This window comes from Alternaria novae-zelandiae (genome assembly GCF_023758075.1).
Source record: "Alternaria novae-zelandiae strain BMP 2774 chromosome Unknown scaffold_36, whole genome shotgun sequence".
NCBI lineage: Eukaryota > Fungi > Ascomycota > Dothideomycetes > Pleosporales > Pleosporaceae > Alternaria > Alternaria novae-zelandiae.
In genome coordinates this window covers 5,973-23,099 of record NW_026056996.1, presented here as the reverse complement: position 1 = coordinate 23,099, position 17,127 = coordinate 5,973, and the positions used below count along the sequence as shown (strand labels likewise).

General features: G+C 51.4%; 6 protein-coding genes across 6 annotated transcripts; 1 reads left to right on the top strand and 5 right to left on the bottom strand.

Annotated features, from left to right (window-relative positions):
* Positions 1-2,101: 2,101 nt before the first annotated feature.
* J4E88_010583 (uncharacterized protein) lies at positions 2,102-4,198 on the bottom strand (the record flags this gene model as incomplete). The annotated part of the gene is made up of 1 exon (XM_049404174.1): positions 2,102-4,198. One exon carries the CDS (start codon positions 4,196-4,198, stop codon positions 2,102-2,104), a length of 2,097 nt encoding a protein of 698 aa, XP_049250016.1.
* A 483-nt stretch (positions 4,199-4,681) lies between these two features.
* J4E88_010582 (uncharacterized protein) lies at positions 4,682-5,674 on the bottom strand (the record flags this gene model as incomplete). Its single annotated transcript, XM_049404173.1, has 1 exon — positions 4,682-5,674. One exon carries the CDS (start codon positions 5,672-5,674, stop codon positions 4,682-4,684), a length of 993 nt encoding a protein of 330 aa, XP_049250015.1.
* A 3,282-nt stretch (positions 5,675-8,956) lies between these two features.
* On the bottom strand, positions 8,957-10,117 carry J4E88_010581 (uncharacterized protein; the record flags this gene model as incomplete). Its single annotated transcript, XM_049404172.1, has 2 exons — positions 8,957-10,035; positions 10,111-10,117. 2 exons carry the CDS (start codon positions 10,115-10,117, stop codon positions 8,957-8,959), a joined length of 1,086 nt encoding a protein of 361 aa, XP_049250014.1.
* Positions 10,118-10,488: 371 nt separating this feature from the next.
* Positions 10,489-11,076, bottom strand: J4E88_010580 (uncharacterized protein; the record flags this gene model as incomplete). Its single annotated transcript, XM_049404171.1, has 1 exon — positions 10,489-11,076. The coding sequence occupies one exon, from the start codon at positions 11,074-11,076 to the stop codon at positions 10,489-10,491; it is 588 nt and encodes a 195-aa protein (XP_049250013.1).
* A 1,534-nt stretch (positions 11,077-12,610) lies between these two features.
* J4E88_010579 (uncharacterized protein) lies at positions 12,611-13,630 on the bottom strand (the record flags this gene model as incomplete). Its single annotated transcript, XM_049404170.1, has 2 exons — positions 12,611-13,392; positions 13,453-13,630. 2 exons carry the CDS (start codon positions 13,628-13,630, stop codon positions 12,611-12,613), a joined length of 960 nt encoding a protein of 319 aa, XP_049250012.1.
* An 819-nt stretch (positions 13,631-14,449) lies between these two features.
* J4E88_010578 (uncharacterized protein) lies at positions 14,450-15,987 on the top strand (the record flags this gene model as incomplete). Its single annotated transcript, XM_049404169.1, has 2 exons — positions 14,450-14,655; positions 14,712-15,987. The coding sequence occupies 2 exons, from the start codon at positions 14,450-14,452 to the stop codon at positions 15,985-15,987; spliced, it is 1,482 nt and encodes a 493-aa protein (XP_049250011.1).
* Between the last annotated feature and the right edge of the window lie 1,140 nt (positions 15,988-17,127).

Sequence of the window (17,127 nt, the reverse complement as noted above, 5' to 3'; positions counted from 1 at the left end):
AGTCCCTTCTTCTAAAGCCCCAAACACCCAAATACTAATGAACCATACCATCTTAGCCCTGTCTACTAGCCAAACGAGCCTCATCGTCGCAGTAACGGCGCGCTCCAGGATGCACCCTGCCCACCTATCGGCGGTGAGGCGCCAACGCATCCCAGCCTCGCCAATTACCTGAGTCGTAGCTCCGGTGCGCTCCACCAGCCACTGACATCCCAACCACAAGCAGACAACCACACTTTCTCACAAGCTTGTCTGCGGTGCTTCTTCCTGCACCTGCTCCGAACCATATTATTCTCCGACATTGACGTTGACGTTGACAATGTACTTACCACACCTGCTCGCCTACCCACAGCTATTCGCCCTCCCACCGGCCATCATCGCCCTCTGCGCAACACCCGTACTCGCCGAATCACCACCGCAATGGCCGCACAACGTACCCAGACACCTGAAATACTTTCCTGAAGACGAGGAACATGTGAAGAGGGGGTTGAGCGTCAAGCAGCGGCTGCAATATGAGAAGCCCGTTGGAGTCAAGAAGATGAGCACGGATGAGGGCGAAATGTTTATGCTGGACAATTGGATATTCGCCGCGGATACCCCGTCGCCGCAATCGTCCAGGAGAACAGACTACGATGTCTTTGGCAACATGACGTCGCAGGCGCTTTCACCGCTACGTCCGCTGGCTCAGTCGGATTGGCTGGCGCGCATGCATATCAGAGACATTCTTCTGAACCGCCAGTTCAAGTGTCCAGATGGCACGACGAGTTGTGAGAGCATTGGCGCGCCGGACGTGTGCTGTGGCACGAGCAGCACCTGTGTTAGTGTCTCTGGGAGCTCAAGTGCAGGCGATGTGGGGTGCTGTCCCCAGGGCCAGACTTGCGCGGGCAGTGTGAGCTGTGATGAGGCGAGTGGGTATACGAGTTGTCCTGATGCGCAGAATGGAGGATGTTGTTTACCTGGCTTCAAGTGTCAGGGTATTGGATGTAAGTTGCAGACTCCATGACACTACCGAATAGGATGCTAACACAAACAGGCGTCGCAGAATTCACATCAACAGCCTACATCCAACCCTCCACCTCCGCGACTCCAACCTCAACCTCAACCACCACAACCGCCGCCGCCATCCCTCCCACAACCTCCACCAGCACCAGCACCCCATCCCCAACCTCCACCTCAACCTCCCGCTCCGCATACATCTGCTCAACAGGCTGGTTCTCCTGCCCCGCCTCCCTCGGCGGCGGCTGCTGCATGAACGGCCGCACCTGCGCCACCGGCGCCTCCTGCCTCGGCGACGACGACAACCCGTCTTCCACACGCGCCCCCGACGCCCCCGTCCGCCCCACCAGCGCCGCCGTAACAACCACCGACGCCGCCTCCCCCAGCGACAACGTCTGCCCCGCCGGCTTCTACGTCTGCAGTGCGTACTATCCCTCGGGCTGCTGCCGCGTTGGCCGCGATTGCCAGACCACGGGGTCTTGTGCGCTACCCGAGACGGATACTATTGTGAATACCAATGGTGTTGTTATCGTTGCGCCTACGGGTGCGGCTGGTGGAGAGAGTGCGGGAAGTTGTCCGAGTGCGTGGTATAGCTGTGCGGCGGATGCGGGCGGGAATTGCTGTCCCGATGGGTATGCGTGTGGGGAGCAGTGTACGGCGACTGCGAGTGGGCAGTCGGGTGTGACGGATAAGGCTCAGCCGAGTAGTAGTCAGGCGAGTTTTGTAGGGGCTTGGAGTGTTTGGGGGATGGTGCTTGGGGCGGCGGGGTGTGCGGTTGGTATGGTTGTGTTGTAGGGGGTGTGATCGGGGTGAATGGATTTGGATGATATAATATGGAAATGATGTATACGATGGATATGATGGAGTTGATGTATATACTGCGAATGAACCTTCTTGAGTATTGAAGATATGTGTACTATGCTTGTCCGTAGGAGGTACGTAGTGTGCTATCGCCAAACGAATTCGGTTTGAAGGAACATACGCGGAGAGACGACTGCCAGTTCAGACCGGAGAACCACGCCTACAAGCGCTTCAAATCGAGTGAATTGAACCTGCTGCAACGCCATCGAGCATGTCATGATATGACTTGAATTCCCAATCCATCTCCTCACAGCTTAAAGCTGCCCGCGCCCCTCTTCGCAGCCTCCTTAACCTCCTTACCCTCCACATCAGTAATAACACCCTTCCTCCCAATAATTTGCACACCACCCTTCTTAAGATCGGAAACAAGTTGCTTCTTCTCTCCCCTCTTCTTCTCCTTGCCCTCCGTCTTCTTCTGCACCGGCTTATTAAGCCCAGCCTTCTTCGCCCTCTCCTTTGCACGTCTCCTTCTCGACATCTTCTCTTCCCGCGACATCTCGTCGTGGGCAACTGGCATGCCGCTCTTGGTAACGATCTCACTCTTGCTCTTGTCCTCGCCCGGCTTGTAGATTTCTTGCGGCGCGAGCATACTTGCGCTAGCAACTTCGCCGCCGGCTGTGGGCCGCGCGTCTTCCATCTCGATGGCGGGCGCATCGGTGCGGATTTCTAGGTTGGGTGCTGCGGGCTTGGGCTTGAAGTGCGAGGAGCTGAGGGAGTCGAGTTTGGCGGATATGCTCTTCCATAGCGCGGTGATTTCGTCGTGTTCCTTCTTTAGCTTCTCGTCTTTGGCTTCGACGAAGTTGGGGTCGGTCTCGCGTAGATGCTCTTCTTCGTAGATCTCGGCAAGGCCTTTGCCCGATTTTGTGTCGTCGAGCTCGAAGCGGCCTCGTCGGGGGCCGGTGGCGAGGTCGTCGGGTCGGCGGCGGTGGATCTCGTCGAATTCGCCGGCTAGGATGCGCCGCTTGATGAGCGCTTCGATGTCTTCCGAGGTTTCTTGTGTGACGATTGGTACGGGCTTGCCGGCTCTTTCGAACTCGAGGTTCTCTTCGAGAAGCGAGTTCACGGGTCGATCTGCTGCGCGTGCTTCGCCAGATAGCTGCCATTCTCGTTTCGCAACGTTGGCTGCTTCCAGTTTCCTGATCTCCTCTGCGATCTTGGCCTGTCTCCGCTCGTGTGTTGATCGTCTTGACTTCGGGTCTGAGGGGTCTACGTCGGAGAGGTCGCCCTCGCTTTCCATGTCGTCGTCGTCTTCGAAGAGATCTCGATGTACCCTGGCCATGGTTCCTTCCACGTCCTCCTCAACTTCATCTGCTGGTTGTGGCTGCTTCTCGGGGAAGTTGTGAGGGTTGGGTCGTCCGCGCTTCTTGCCGTTCTTGTTTTTGCTCGCCTTTTGTGCGGGAGGCGCGAAGAAGTCCTTGTACATGACGTTGTTGGCGTTCATACCGGTGTCAAGACCGTCCAGGTCACCGTCCTCGAGGTCGTCCTCATCGCCACTGTCGCCTTCCGGTGCGTTCAGGTCAACGTTGCCGAAGGTTGGTCCGCCCTCGTCAGACTCATCGTCGGATGCATCGCCTGCGATACCATTGGCTTTGCCTGTGGATGGGCCGTCTTCCATGGGGTCGGCCTCCCAGTTTACTTCGTCATCGTCGCTGTCCACACCCTCTCCCCTCTGGTCCTGCTGCTCTAGGAAGTCTGTTTGCTTGTTGAAGTCGTCTATGGAGAAGAATCCGTCGTTGAGACCGTTGGGGTCGGGCTGGTAGGTTTCCGCGGGCGCATCGTCTGACGCATCGTCGGAGAAGATGCCGTCTGCTCCATCTTCCATGTCGATGTCCTCTTCGTCCGGCTCGCCATCAAGCGCGTCTTCATCCTCGTCTTCGTCCACACCGTCGTATTCCCAGTCCACGCCCTCTTCGCCAATGTCTGACTCGGTGTGGTACTCCTCCTCGGCCTCTTCAATGCCCTCGTCGTCGTCTTCCTCGCCATGACGGATAGGCACAAGGCCAGCGTCGTGGTCGGGCAGAGAAAGTTCAATCTCATCCGTTGTCGCTTCGACGATCTTGCGCGTCTGTTCGAACACCTGGTTTACACCGAATCCGTCCAAGTGCACCTTCTTCAAGTGTAGCACGCTGATATCGTCATCGTAGCCGCCGCCCCGCTTCCGCTTCTTGCGCAGATCTTGTTGTCGCTGTGATTGTGACGCGCTTACGCCGGCGGCTACTGGATCGAGGTATCGTTTCGCAGCGGCAAGGAAAGTCGCATTGACCTGCGCCGTGGGCTGGAGGAAGGCGAGCGGTTTGGTGAGCAGACTCGTGGGCGAAGTCGCTGCGGCGGGTTGGAGTTCCATGGGCGGCGGTTGAGCGGAGCCGATGGAGAGAGTGTGGGAAGAGATTGACGTGTCGGGCGAGTGGGAAGGCGGCGCCATGCTCTGGATGTCTGGCAAAGGCGGGCGGTGGGTGAATGCGCGGATGGTTGCACTGAAGTTCGCGCCTGCCGCTGAACTTTTTTGGTGGAGCTGGTGGTCAAAGCGTGCGTTAGCCCCCTCCGCTCTCTACCATTTCCTTCGACTACTTGCACTGCACGTTAACACCTACATGATCTGGCACATAACTTCACCTCCACGCTATCTCTTACTTTCACCCGAGCAAGCTTTCGTGATGCGTCCTCGTTCGCACGCGCCTACCAGCACCATTAGCCTGCAAAATTAGCAGTGGAAACACCGTGGCGCAGGTGGACGCATCTTCTGCGTAGAACATGAGATGGGCCATTTCAAATCTGTTTGCACAGTAAAATAACTTCGACGCTACGATGAACAGACTACCTAAAGGTATTATGCGAGATGTTCTTTGACCTCCGGCACATGCTTTGCCAGTTCCTCAACAATCTCATTCCACACCCTCAGCCCAAGCTTCTCACTTTCTTCCGCTACGATGTTCGGCTTATCAGTCTGAATCTTATCATTCGCCCAGAATTTCCCATGAAGTTCTTCGTTCTGCGACGCGCCAGTAATGTATACGTTGGCTCCTTGATCCGCCGTTCTAAACGCCAAGGTATGCACGATCGCCCGTACAATCTTGACACCAGGAAACTTGATATCGCGGTCGATATTTGTAATGACCGCCCCGGGACACGTTGCCGTAATGATGACTTCGCTGGACGGAATTTTCTTGGCGAGTTCTATGATGGCGTATCTCTGGAGGAGCTTCGAATATCCGTACTGCTTCTGGGCGCCGGCGAAGGTTTCTTCCCTGTTGAACTCGGGCAGGATCGCGGGCTTGTTTCGAACGTCATCAGAGATATTCATGACTGTGTGCATGCCTGAATTGACGAACTGCAGTACGGGTATCTTCCTCGTCTGCTTTTGCGACTCTTTCAGCTTCGGTAAGAGGAGTATACCGAGCAGAATGCTGGAAAGTGTGTTGACTTGTAGGTCACCCTCCCAGCCATGCTTCGACTGTTGGTAGGCGGTGTTGAAGATTCCAATGTTGAGGATAGCGACGTCCAAATGGTCGAGTTCGTCAACGGCTCGTTGCGCGAATTTGACGACACTGTCGTATGAAGTCATGTCCAGATCCCAGACTTCAAAGTGGACACCTTCGCCGGCATCTGCTTCGAGCTGGCTCTTGGTCGCCGCACCCTTGGCCTCGTCTCGGGCTGTGATGATGATCTTTGATGCTCCCAGCTTCGCGAACTTGGCCGCTGCCGCATATCCTAGCCCAGAGGTGGCACCTGTGACTAGGACATTTCGCCCTGCAAAGGACTCGGTGGACTCCTTCGGCAGAGCGCCCCACTTGTTCTTCACCATTCCAACGATCATCTCCATGGTGTTGAATGCTTAGAGAGGAATTGGTATTCTTAGTTTGAAGGTAGATGTTGTAGTAATCTGCAACGACGCAAAGAACCACCGGCAAGGGGAATCAATGTACTTTGTACCTTAGTATGCACAGATGCCGATGAAGGGCCGAGCACGGCTTAATCTTCAAAGTTTAAAGCGCTCACGGATCGTCCGGAACCCAGCAACCCCGTACATAGTCGATTGCGCGTGGATTCCCAGGTCGTATACAGCGTATAGATTGATGACAACAGACATTGGTCCTCTTCGACTCCCCTGACAGCTTATGTCCGCCAAGATGACATGTTCTAAGGGTCCCCAGATGGCATCTCGGAACTTTGCTTCATCCGGAGCATGGGCTGAGAGGTCATATTCATCAAAGAATGTCCGTACTGTTGGGAAGAGACGCCTGCGGTACTTGAAGCGCGAGCCATTGAGTTGTATGATAAATGCAATGCTTCTCACCAGTCTTGTATTATCGCTACCTACTTCTAGCATTCGCTCTCACGTGCGGAAGACGTGCCCGCGAAAGTGACCTTACGTGATGCTCTAGCAAGACAGCGAAAGCCAGACACAAGCTAATAGGTAGGTAACCCTCTGCCTTGATTATAACGCGTCTAATTTTATACTAAAAACGCGGTTTTTTTCGCAGCTTTGCAAAGTATATATAATATTTTTCTTATAATGTATTTACTACATTGTAGGGTAAAAAGGTAGTGTTGTTTAAAATCCTATATCGGGCTTTCGCTGTCCTGCAAGTGGTGATGGTCGGTATTAAAGTGTTCAAAGGGTCGAGCCTCCAGTGCGATGGTCTTGAGAGACGTGCCCACTTGGCGCCCCCCGCATGCTTTCGGCTATCTCGCATGGCAGCGCCACCAATGGTCGGTACCCTAGGATTGGAACTGCTCCAGCCTCTCCATCCCCATCACATCCGACGAACTTTCGAGTAGGCTTTACGCTCGAGCCTGAGATCATTTCGCGACGCAACTTGGGTGTGTCCGTTGGTGACTTGGTACGTCGATAACGGTGCGCAGGTGGGTTCGGCAAACATCCTCCGCTGACCTGCAAGCCAGCATCAACGACTATGTATCACGATGGAAGAGCGCGAATACCAGCTGCCCGCATGTCAGAAGTGCAAACTGCGCAAAGTCAAATGCGACAGACAAGCACCCAAATGCACAAACTGTAGGAAAGGGAATGCCGCCTGCATCATCGTTGATGCTATTACTGGCGAACAGTATGCACGTGACTACATCCGGCAGCTGGAAGAGAAGGAACTCAATCTGCAGCGTAGGCTGAGCGATCTTGACGACACAGGCGTTGCGACACCAGCCTCCACCGAAAGATCGGACGTTGCCAATCGGACACCAACAGGCCCTGAGACGGTAACGAGCTCAGATACCCAGAGCGGGTTTGTTGGCGACGGCAGCGGCCTGGGCTTCTTGCAGAATATCCTTTCTGATACCAAATGGCAACACCATCGCGCACAAATCCTCGAGCAACTTGCGAAGCGCCCTCGTATTGCTAGGCATCGACCTGTCGCTCGAGCACTACCACCACTGGCGCAGGCACGACAATTATTTGACAACTACTTCACTCGATTTCACGTCCACCATACTTTTCTCCTTCGTAGCGAGATGTTAGACGTCTTTAGCAGGGTTTACTCCCTTTCGCCAACACCAGAGAGACCCTCGGCCCAGGACTACTTTCGCCTGTTTATGGTATTCGCGATCAGCGATACGACCAGGCATCGCGAGTGCCAGGCTGATGGCCGAAGTGCCGAGCATCCGTACGGGTATTATCTTGCGGCTGAACATTACCTTGCGGGCATACCGTTGATCAAAGACGCGGAAGCTACCCAGAACTTATTACTGATAGCGAGATTCGGCATGTACCATCACATTGGAACATCGATATGGGAAATATCCCGCTTGTGTATGCGGCAGTGCATTGAATGGGGTCTTCATTCGAAGGCACAGGACGGCTTGAGCCCATTGAAAGAACAACATCAGCGCAGGATATTCTGGGAGTGCTACGTCCACGACCGTTACAGCTCGGGCATATTAGGTCGTCCTTTCGCTCTTCTCGAGTCGGAGATAAGCATGCCACTACCGATTGATGCTGACGACGAAACAATCGTAATGTCTGGTGCTAGTGTACTTGAAGATGTTCCTTCCGTCACGAACATTAGCCCAAGCGAGCTGTCAGTCAACCTGTTTTGCATCAAGCTGCGACGGCTAAGCTCTCGGGTGCACACTGCCTTTTATACTGGTCGAAAGCCCGCCTCATACAATAGCGAAGACAGCACTCGAACCTCCAGGTTTCAATCGATAGGCCACATATACTCATCTTTCATGCAATTCGACAAAGAGCTCCGTGCATTGCGGTCGTCAGTACCTGTCTTCGTAGACCCCAAATGCCTATACGAGCGGTCTGAATGGCATGACTTTATGTACGAGAAGGACCGTCTCCTGCTTGCCCGTGGCGCCATGCACAACCTACCAGCACGGCAGTTCTCTGGAACGTCCATTGTGAGGGAGATACTGAAAGTGTGCTATCTATCAGCGATACGTACAATACAACTGTATGCAGACCTTCGACGCAGAAACGCTATCACTTGGACACGCAGCTACTTTCAGATGATCTTTACCGCAGGTCTTACTGTCATCTATTGCATTATCTTGGGTGCATTGAGCGATAACGACGAGCTCTCCGTCACTAACACTGAAGCTCTGCCAACGCTCAACACTTGCAGCTCATTGTTAAACTACTTCAAAGACAAAATGCCAGACGCAGGTTCTTTTGCCACTGTCTTCAGCGTCATACTGGAAGAGTTCGTCAAAGATCGCTTTACATCTGCATTACAGGTGTCAGAAAATGTCCCCGCAAACCCAATTCAGCCAAGTTGTCAACAGCCTCCAACCCATGATACGCAAATCTACCCCGATCACCATCTCAACGCGGGCTCGCTGCACTCGAGCATGGATACCATCACTGCAGATCATTTACAATCGGATGGTCAGGAACAAGAACGTGTGAACCTGAATCACTTGATACTTGGGGACTTTCCCGACCTTCCAAATCACGAAGATTCACAAGACTTCGGCATGGGTCTAACTAATGACCTTTTGAACCAACTAGAATATGGGCTGGGCGAGTACGCTTGGGGCTCGTTGAACACAAACGTAGATTATTGGAATTCTTTCTCCTCCAACTAAAGAAAGGGAACGGCCAAGAAAAGGTACGGTGACGCTTGAGTGAGCAGCACCCTAGCTAGATCGCTCGGACAGTCTGGATATAGTCATACAATCGATCCACTGCCGCCATTGCAGTCTCCATCTGCGTTTCGGCCGTTGCAGCACCTACGTGCGGAGTGCTCACGACCCGTCCCGTTTCCCACAAACTACCATAGATCTCTTTGGTCGGAGGCTCATGCTCATGGCAGTCTAGACCCGCTCCCCAAATCAGACCTCCCCTCAAGGCGCGTTCGAGATCGGCCTCATGCACAATTCCGCCTCTGGCTGCGTTGATCAAGATCGAAGTGGGCTTCATGATTTTAAGTTGTTCATACGATATGAGACCCCGGGTTTGTGGTATTAGAGGAACGTGTAGTGTTACTACATCCGAAGCTCGAAGGACTTCTTCCAAGGTTTCTGCTCGGGTATGCGCAATGTCTTCCCAAGCATCCTTTGGCAGTAGCGGGTCGTACGCTACGATGCGACACCCTAATCCGCCTTGGAATATTTGCGCAACCTTGCGGCCGATGTTACCCATACCCACGATCCCGATCGTCTTCTTGTTGATGATCATACCCGAGCAGGTCTCTTTCGGCACACTAAACCCGGCACTCTGCAGCGCTGTTATGCGACCAACCTCGCGAGCCACAGACATCGTGAGCGTAAGCACCGTCTCCGCGACAGCCTGCGCATTTACTCCGGGCGTGTTGAAGATCTTGATACCGCGTGCTCTGCAGGCTTCGCCATCAATCTTGTCGATCCCGACGCCTTGTTTGCCGATGGCTTTGAGGTTCTTGCATGCTTCGACGTCTTCTGCGGTAAGGTATGATCCGCGAATGATCAGGTATTCGGCCTTTTCTCTCCATTCCGATTGCTTGGGGTCTGAAGGGAGGATAGCGTTGAACAATGACTGTGCGCGTTTTGTGGCTTCGGGATGTAGTGTATCGAGCAGGTATACAGTCGCCTTGTCTACTCCATTTGACGGTGACGAGGAGGGGGCAACTGTCTCTGATTCGATAAGTGCAGGAGCCATGATGACAACGATCGCGTGAAGCAAGCGACTCGAATAGGTTTGCGAGGGGTGTTTGAAGTCCAAAGTAACGTAGAATTGCGCGTCTTGATGGTATATGGCAGCCACACTCAAGGTGATGTGTACCTAGATGTATGTGCATAGCCGCACTACCCACACACCGGGCATTAGAACTAGACTCTACATCTGGATCTGATGCAGAAGCCAGTGCCGTGTCAGTACACCGGCGAATTGGTCATGCGCGGATCAACAGAGCTCGTCGGACGACCACCGAGAGGGCCGCAGCGCTAGCTTCGGGGGGTGTCCGACTGCCCGAGCGAAACGACCCCTCACCCATGCCTTTTCGGTGACACCCTGCCTTGTCGGATCAGAACACCGCGCAGCATGATTTCTGCACATCGGAACTAGATCTAGCAGCGCGAACGACGTAAGCGACAAGATTGTCTCAATAGGATTTGGGCGTTATCCGGCTGTTGTTGGCTTTGCCCGCTCATACACTGCCGAAGATGAGTCGTCGCACATGGCACGACACCGCGATCTCAGACGCGCTCACTAGGCTCTTGAGACTTTCTGTTGAAGTCGGTCGAGACTGCATTGCGACGAGTAGGTCCCGAAAGCCCTTGAAGGCAGTGTAGTGCATCGAGAGTATAGTGAGACTGCTCAGGTATAGTGAGACTGCTCAGGCATTGGAGCACGCATCTTTGTCGCTCCTGGGTAAACGGCTGCGATGCGGTGAATACACCAATGAAGAATATCAGGTATCCATCGAGAGCTCCTGGCGCTAGCTCCTGTCTGGTGAGCTGATATTCGATGGATGTCGCATACCCGACGAAGTGTTCCTCCATGCGGCCCAACATCATGTCTCGCCCTGGGTCCTGTGCGAAGCTCGGACACTTGAGCAGTTCTACGAGACCACGGGCATGCAATTGGTCTTTGAGCAGACACCTTGCTGATAGTTCTCTCGGCAATGTCTCTCTCCAGTGGCATAGATTGACGAAATGGCAAAGCAGGTCTTCGTCGGTATGTTTCCGAATTGAGCGCAAGAGCTGCGCATGTTGGATCAAATATCGCAGGGCAATCACCTCCGCATTCGTGCCTGCAGGCTGTGGCGAAGCTGGTGGCGACATCATGATATTGCCATCGTTGAGACAAAATGGCCGGTCCATAGCCGTACTGAGGTGAGTGTCCAGGATGTACAACATCCAGAAAGCTCTTCCATTTTGTCTCTTACTCTCGCTATCCGAACTTACATCCGAGATGCGAGATGTGTGCATACCCGCAGAGATGCAGCGTGTCATAGCCAGTCCAAGTAGATGCCAGGATGATCCGCAATATGTTGTGTAGAGTGAACATGTGGCAAGGGCTGTGAGACACTGCACGACTGCCAAGTCGTTGGCCTGACTGAGTATGCGTGGCATGAGTTGCGAGGCCGTTGTTGTTAGCTCACATATCAAGACTACCGCGAAGCTGTGATTTGGCGATAGCAGGAATCCTAGCGCAATGCCTACCCTGACAAGTAGGATCTTCTCTGGCGACTCATCCATAACCATGCCAATGTTTGTATCTCGCTCCGCCGTTACGACGATACTGTACAAGTCTTCGAGCTCGCTGCACGTCATGACGGGAAAGGTTGTGGGAGCTGCTTTAACAAACCGTCTGAACGCTTCAGCAGCCTGAGCACTATCTAGTGTACTGCCCTGGGAGAATAACTCGTTACGAAAGTCTGCCATAGGCCCAGAAAGTGATGTGTTGGTTCCGATGGGGCTGCTCGGGTTGGTGTTGCCTATACTCGCCGCGGCAAGAAATAACGTTGAGAACGAAAGTCCCTGGTTCGAAAATGGCTGTCGGTCTGTCGGCTCTGCCATTGCACTAAGACTCAAGTAATTGGCTTCGTGCATTGTATGATGTAAGTCGTTGCTCGACCCGGGCTCGACTACCGATGAGGCTATCGTCCCAGCATTTGGCCCATGGGGAGTGCCAGACGTGGACAAATTGCTATCCAAAGACTGATTCAGTGACTCTTGATCGTTCGTGACCTTGTGCTGCATATCATAATGCCGGTTGCTCCTGGCTTCCAGAGCGGCAATTCTCGACTTCAAAGACTCAATGTATGAGACGGAAGACGGATCCGAAGCGTCGATTACGGAGCCAAGGCGACGCTGCACACATTGCGATGCGGCGACGCGACATTGCTGACACGTTGGCGTATCTCGAGAGCACTGGGTACTAAGTTAGTCTTTTGATGGTGTGAAGAAATTGCAGTGATCCTGTGCGCGGATTCGATCGCCAATTATGGGGGGAAACAGGTATCGAGCAGACTTGACGTGCTGCCATTTATGCGCGAAGAAGGAGCGACCACCAACCTTCTGTTTCCGCTTCCAGCATCTTTCGCAGGCTTGCGATTGCAGGTTTATCATGTTGGTGAATGATGGTAGAGTTAGTCTCTGGGTTCAAAGATGGTGGTTTCGAAGTCGTGAAGGAACCGAGGTACCGGTTACCAAATCGGAAGCTAGCGCGTCTCGGGTCTCACAGCCAGGACTATTTTACGAGCGAGCGCTTTACATCTAATTATCGCGAATTCGATACTTGTCATCACGGTTGAGTACATCCAGATTGGATATGTGTTTCGACATTCTGTTATAGAATACAAGATGTCGACATCTATGAGCTTGCTAATACATTCCCATGCCCGTTGACTTGATCGTTCATCTTCAATTCTTCCACTGTCACACTAGCCTTCTCTTTTAATGCATCGATAATTCCGTTGGTCGACGCGATAGAGGCTCCGTTCCTCTCAGGCTGGGTGGGCTCAGTAGAACTCTTGACCCTTGCATTTAGTTGTGCCATCTCGCCTGCTCGCTTCGTAGCTCCGCCGAGTAGCAGAGGTCCATCTGTCGCCGCCATAACCCATCGCGCGCCCATCTTGCAGAACTTCTCCACAAGGTCTAATCTTGAGTGCAGGCCTCCTACGCCGACCCATTTGCCGTGCTTCTTGCAGGCGTCAATCGTCTTCTCATATACTTCGAGTAGCTGCGGGCTCTCGTATTGTCCTGGAATACCCAGCTCGGCGCACATGTCATTGGTGCCGATCAGTAGGCTGTCAACGCCTTCAATGGCGGCTAGCTCTTCAACACATTCGACTGCTTCAAGCGTCTCTACCATGGGAATGACGAGGGTTTCGCGATTGCACACAGGACTCATTGCCTTGGCGGCGAGGTGTCGGTACTGGAATTGTGGCATATTGTTCGTCGAGGAGCGATGCCCAAGAGGCTGGAATTTGGCGGCGGCTACCACATCTTTGGCATCTTGTACAGAGCGGATGTGCGGGACTATAACGCCCATGGCACCTCCGTCAAGTACCCGAGAGACGAAGAAGGGGTCTTTGGATGGAACGCGGACTATGGGTGAAATGCCGGCGTAAAGAGCTGCAATACATATCTGACCTATTCTACGTTAGCTCGGAGGTTTATGGAGAGGGGCGGGGCGCTGAGGAGAGAACGTACTGGTCGTGTCCAAGTCAAACGTTGAGTGCTCCATGTCGATGAGAATACCATCAAATCCCGCGGTCTTCGCCATCATCGGAAGCTCAACGCTGCGAACAAGCTTCACGGACAGCGTGTAGGCTACCTCATCGCGGAGCATCTTCTCCCGGATTGAGTTGTGAAGAGTGAGTCCCGCCATGTTTGCGGGTGTTATCGAGCTGTGAGCTTGGGTGGATGATTCAACAAGAGGAGATTGGATAGACTTTGAGCTATACGAGAGTTCTTGTTGTAGCAATACCGACTGTCATATGTACGTGAACGCAACCTCCTGTAGAATGAGCTTACCCAGCATAGTAGTGTACGCCAGCGGCCGCAGCCGGTCACCGTGATGCCTTCGGAGCATGACCGAAGCGCCGAGCATCAGCGCACATAGCGCCCGGCCGCGAATGGCACGTCAGCGTTGTCGATGTTGACGATGGATAATGAGGGGGGTGGCGAGGCGGACGTGTGTCAGCCGCGTGCCGTGCCTGAGTCATGCAGGCCCCGGGGGTCCATCAAGCGCTCGGTCGCCCCTGCCAGCTGCATCAGCGTTCACGCGTTTCCTCTTGCCCCGCTTCCACAAAACGCTACGGGCGACCACCGACGCATAGCGCAATCCTCGGATGGCCACCGAGATGTCACGCACATCGGGCGACCACCGAAGTCGTTGACTCCACAGACATCGCCCAGGCGCGCGGAGCATAGCGCGTCTGGGGTCCGGGGAAGGCGTGGACGGCACAAACCATCCCCGCACGCTGGACGTCGTTGAAGCCAAACAGGATGCTATAGCGAGACCATGAAGGACGGCAGTGCGCATTAGCACATGCTTACTACATCGACACTTGGAAGAAGATAACCCATGTAGCCAGGTATAAAGAAGCCGCTGCCTTCGAAGAGCCGTTGCGCTACACGGCACTGCTCGGACCTTTCCTCCTTCGAATCCGCCATCCATCTATTCTCCATTCCTGCGACCGCCTCCATGACTACGGACGATACATCTCTGAAGGGGAGTTGTGAAGTCATCAAGGTGGAGGATGCTGCACTTTCGGAAGCCGAGACCTTTCTTCAACACTACCCGCTTCTGCGAGGAAAGACCAAGGATGAGCTTGACAGGCTTAACAAGGCTGTTCTGAAGAAGCTCGACTGGAAGTTTCTGCTTATCATCACTTTGATGCTCTTGATGAAGTAAGGCAGCTTTCAAGCTACTGTAGCGCAGAAGCACATAGACTAACGTTCGACAGCTACCTCGACCGCATCAACGTCTCAAATGCACGTCTTGCTGGTATGCAGCATGATATCCACATGACGGATGTGGAGTGGTCTGCTGGCATCTCGCTCTTCTACGTGGGATACATTATCTCACAGGTGCCAGCCAACATCATCATGTCCAAGCAGAAGCCTCGTATCTGGATGCCATGCATTATGCTCGCGTGGTCCTCCGTCACGATATGCATGCCTGCTTGCACCCGACCCTGGCACTTTATGCTTTGTCGTTTCCTCGTGGGGTTCACCGAAGGCCCGTTCCTCCCGGTCGTGGCGCTCATGACGTCAAGCTGGTATACAAAGCAAGAGAGCCCTTTGCGCATGGCTATCTGGCACGCGGGAAACATCGTATCAAACGTCTTCTCTGGTCTCCTTGCAGCAGGCATCTTGACCAACATGGACAACATCGCGGGTTTGCACGCGTGGCAGTGGTTCCTCTTGCTCGAGGGTATCGTGTCTATCATGGTTGCCATCCCTGGGTTCTGGCTTCTACCAAACTTCCCTAACAACACTGGAACGTACTACTTCACTCCAGAAGAGCAGCAGATGGCGCAATACCGACAATCTGTATCTTCCGGATGCGTGACGGAGGATGACGAAGGCGACTACATCGGCGGCCTAATGCAGGCGATTCGTGACCCGTTCACGTGGCTGTTTGCTGGCATCCACTTCTCCCTGATTATCGCCCAGTCGTTCAAGGACTTTTTCCCGTCCATCATGGACACCCTCGGCTTCGGAGAGGTCGAGACTTACCTTGTACAAGCTCCACCATACGTCATCGCCTACATTGTGACGCTCGTCGTCTCGTGGTCGTCTGGTCGCATGCTCGAGCATGGCTATCACATCATCGGCGCTATTTCGACTACCCTGATTGGCGCAATCATTATGATCAGCACTCTCAACACAGGTGCACGGTATTTTTCCATGATATTGCTCTGCTGTGGCCCGTTCGTAGGCTTGAATATCCAGCTATCATGGGAGACTACCGTTGTGCCGCGACCACGAACGAAAAGGGCGGCGCTCATTGCTATCGCAAACTGCGTGTCAAGTGTAAGTCATTGGTTCACGCCGTATTTCTTCTTAAGGAATCAAGAGCCGAGGTACGAGACTGGAGGCGGCTGCATTATCGCCGGATGTGGCTTGACTATAGTGCTATGTTTGGTGACGAAGTGGTGGTGTAGTAAGAAGAACAAGGCTTTGGTCGCAGAGGAGGAGCGCACGGGAGTTGTGAACAGCTGGAGGTTCGCGAAGTAGACGCACATTCTATAGTTTGCTGTAGAACGCTAGCTAGCTAAATAAAAAATGCATCGCTTCCGCTTAATATTTTACCTTACACTTTGTCTAACAAAGAATCTAAAACAAGAATTTAAAGATAGTCTAGTAAAAAACCTTATAGATAAAAGCTTTCTAAAATCTAAGACCTAACTAGATTTTTTACTATTAAGCTTTACTAAAAAGAAATAACTAAACTCTTTCTTAAATAATACACTACGTAACGTGCTAGTATATACTTTAAGTAGCTAATAATTTTATAAAATAAGCTATATAGTAAGTAATATTATAACTTTTAATTACTTAGTTTTTACTTAGAATACCTAGCTAAAATATAGTATATTTAATATTAATATAAATATATTAAGTATTATAGCTTTATAACTAGAGATCTAATTATATTTTATTAATATTAGAAATACTAAGATTCTACTAATATAAGTATATTTATTAGTTTATATAAGTTAAAAAGTATATTAATAAGTAGAAATCTAAATCTTAAGTAGTAATACTTATAGCTTAAAAAGCTACTAATTCTAAAAAAGTAAGAACTATTACTAGTACTTTAAGAAATATATAACTAAAAGTCTTAACTACTTTAAAAAGTATAGTATTAAGTAAGCTAAAACTTATAGCTTTAGTATTACTACTTTAAAAGTACTAAAAGCTTTTAAATCTTTTAAACTTATAGAATAGCTATTTTAATACTAGATACTTTATAAAAGAGTTATAATACTAAATACTTTATAAAAGAATTATAATTTAATTATATATACTTATTACTAATAAAGTAATATATTCTAAAGCTTTATAGTTAGAATATATATACTAAGAGTTTAGTAAAAGCGCGCTTCTTCTATTTTCTATATTTATATATCTATATACTAAATTAAGCTAAAGATATAAGTAGCTTAAAGCTAATAGTATCTTAAATAAGCTCTTAACTATATTATTACTCTTTATAATTTTTCCACTAATTAAAAGTTAGATACTAATCTTATTACTAGTTATATTATCTTACTATTTAATTAAAGCTTAAATAAATTATTTTCTTACTACTATATTAAGTAGTTTTCTTATTACTACGCTACTCTTACTAAAGCTTTTTTAAGTTACTTTAAG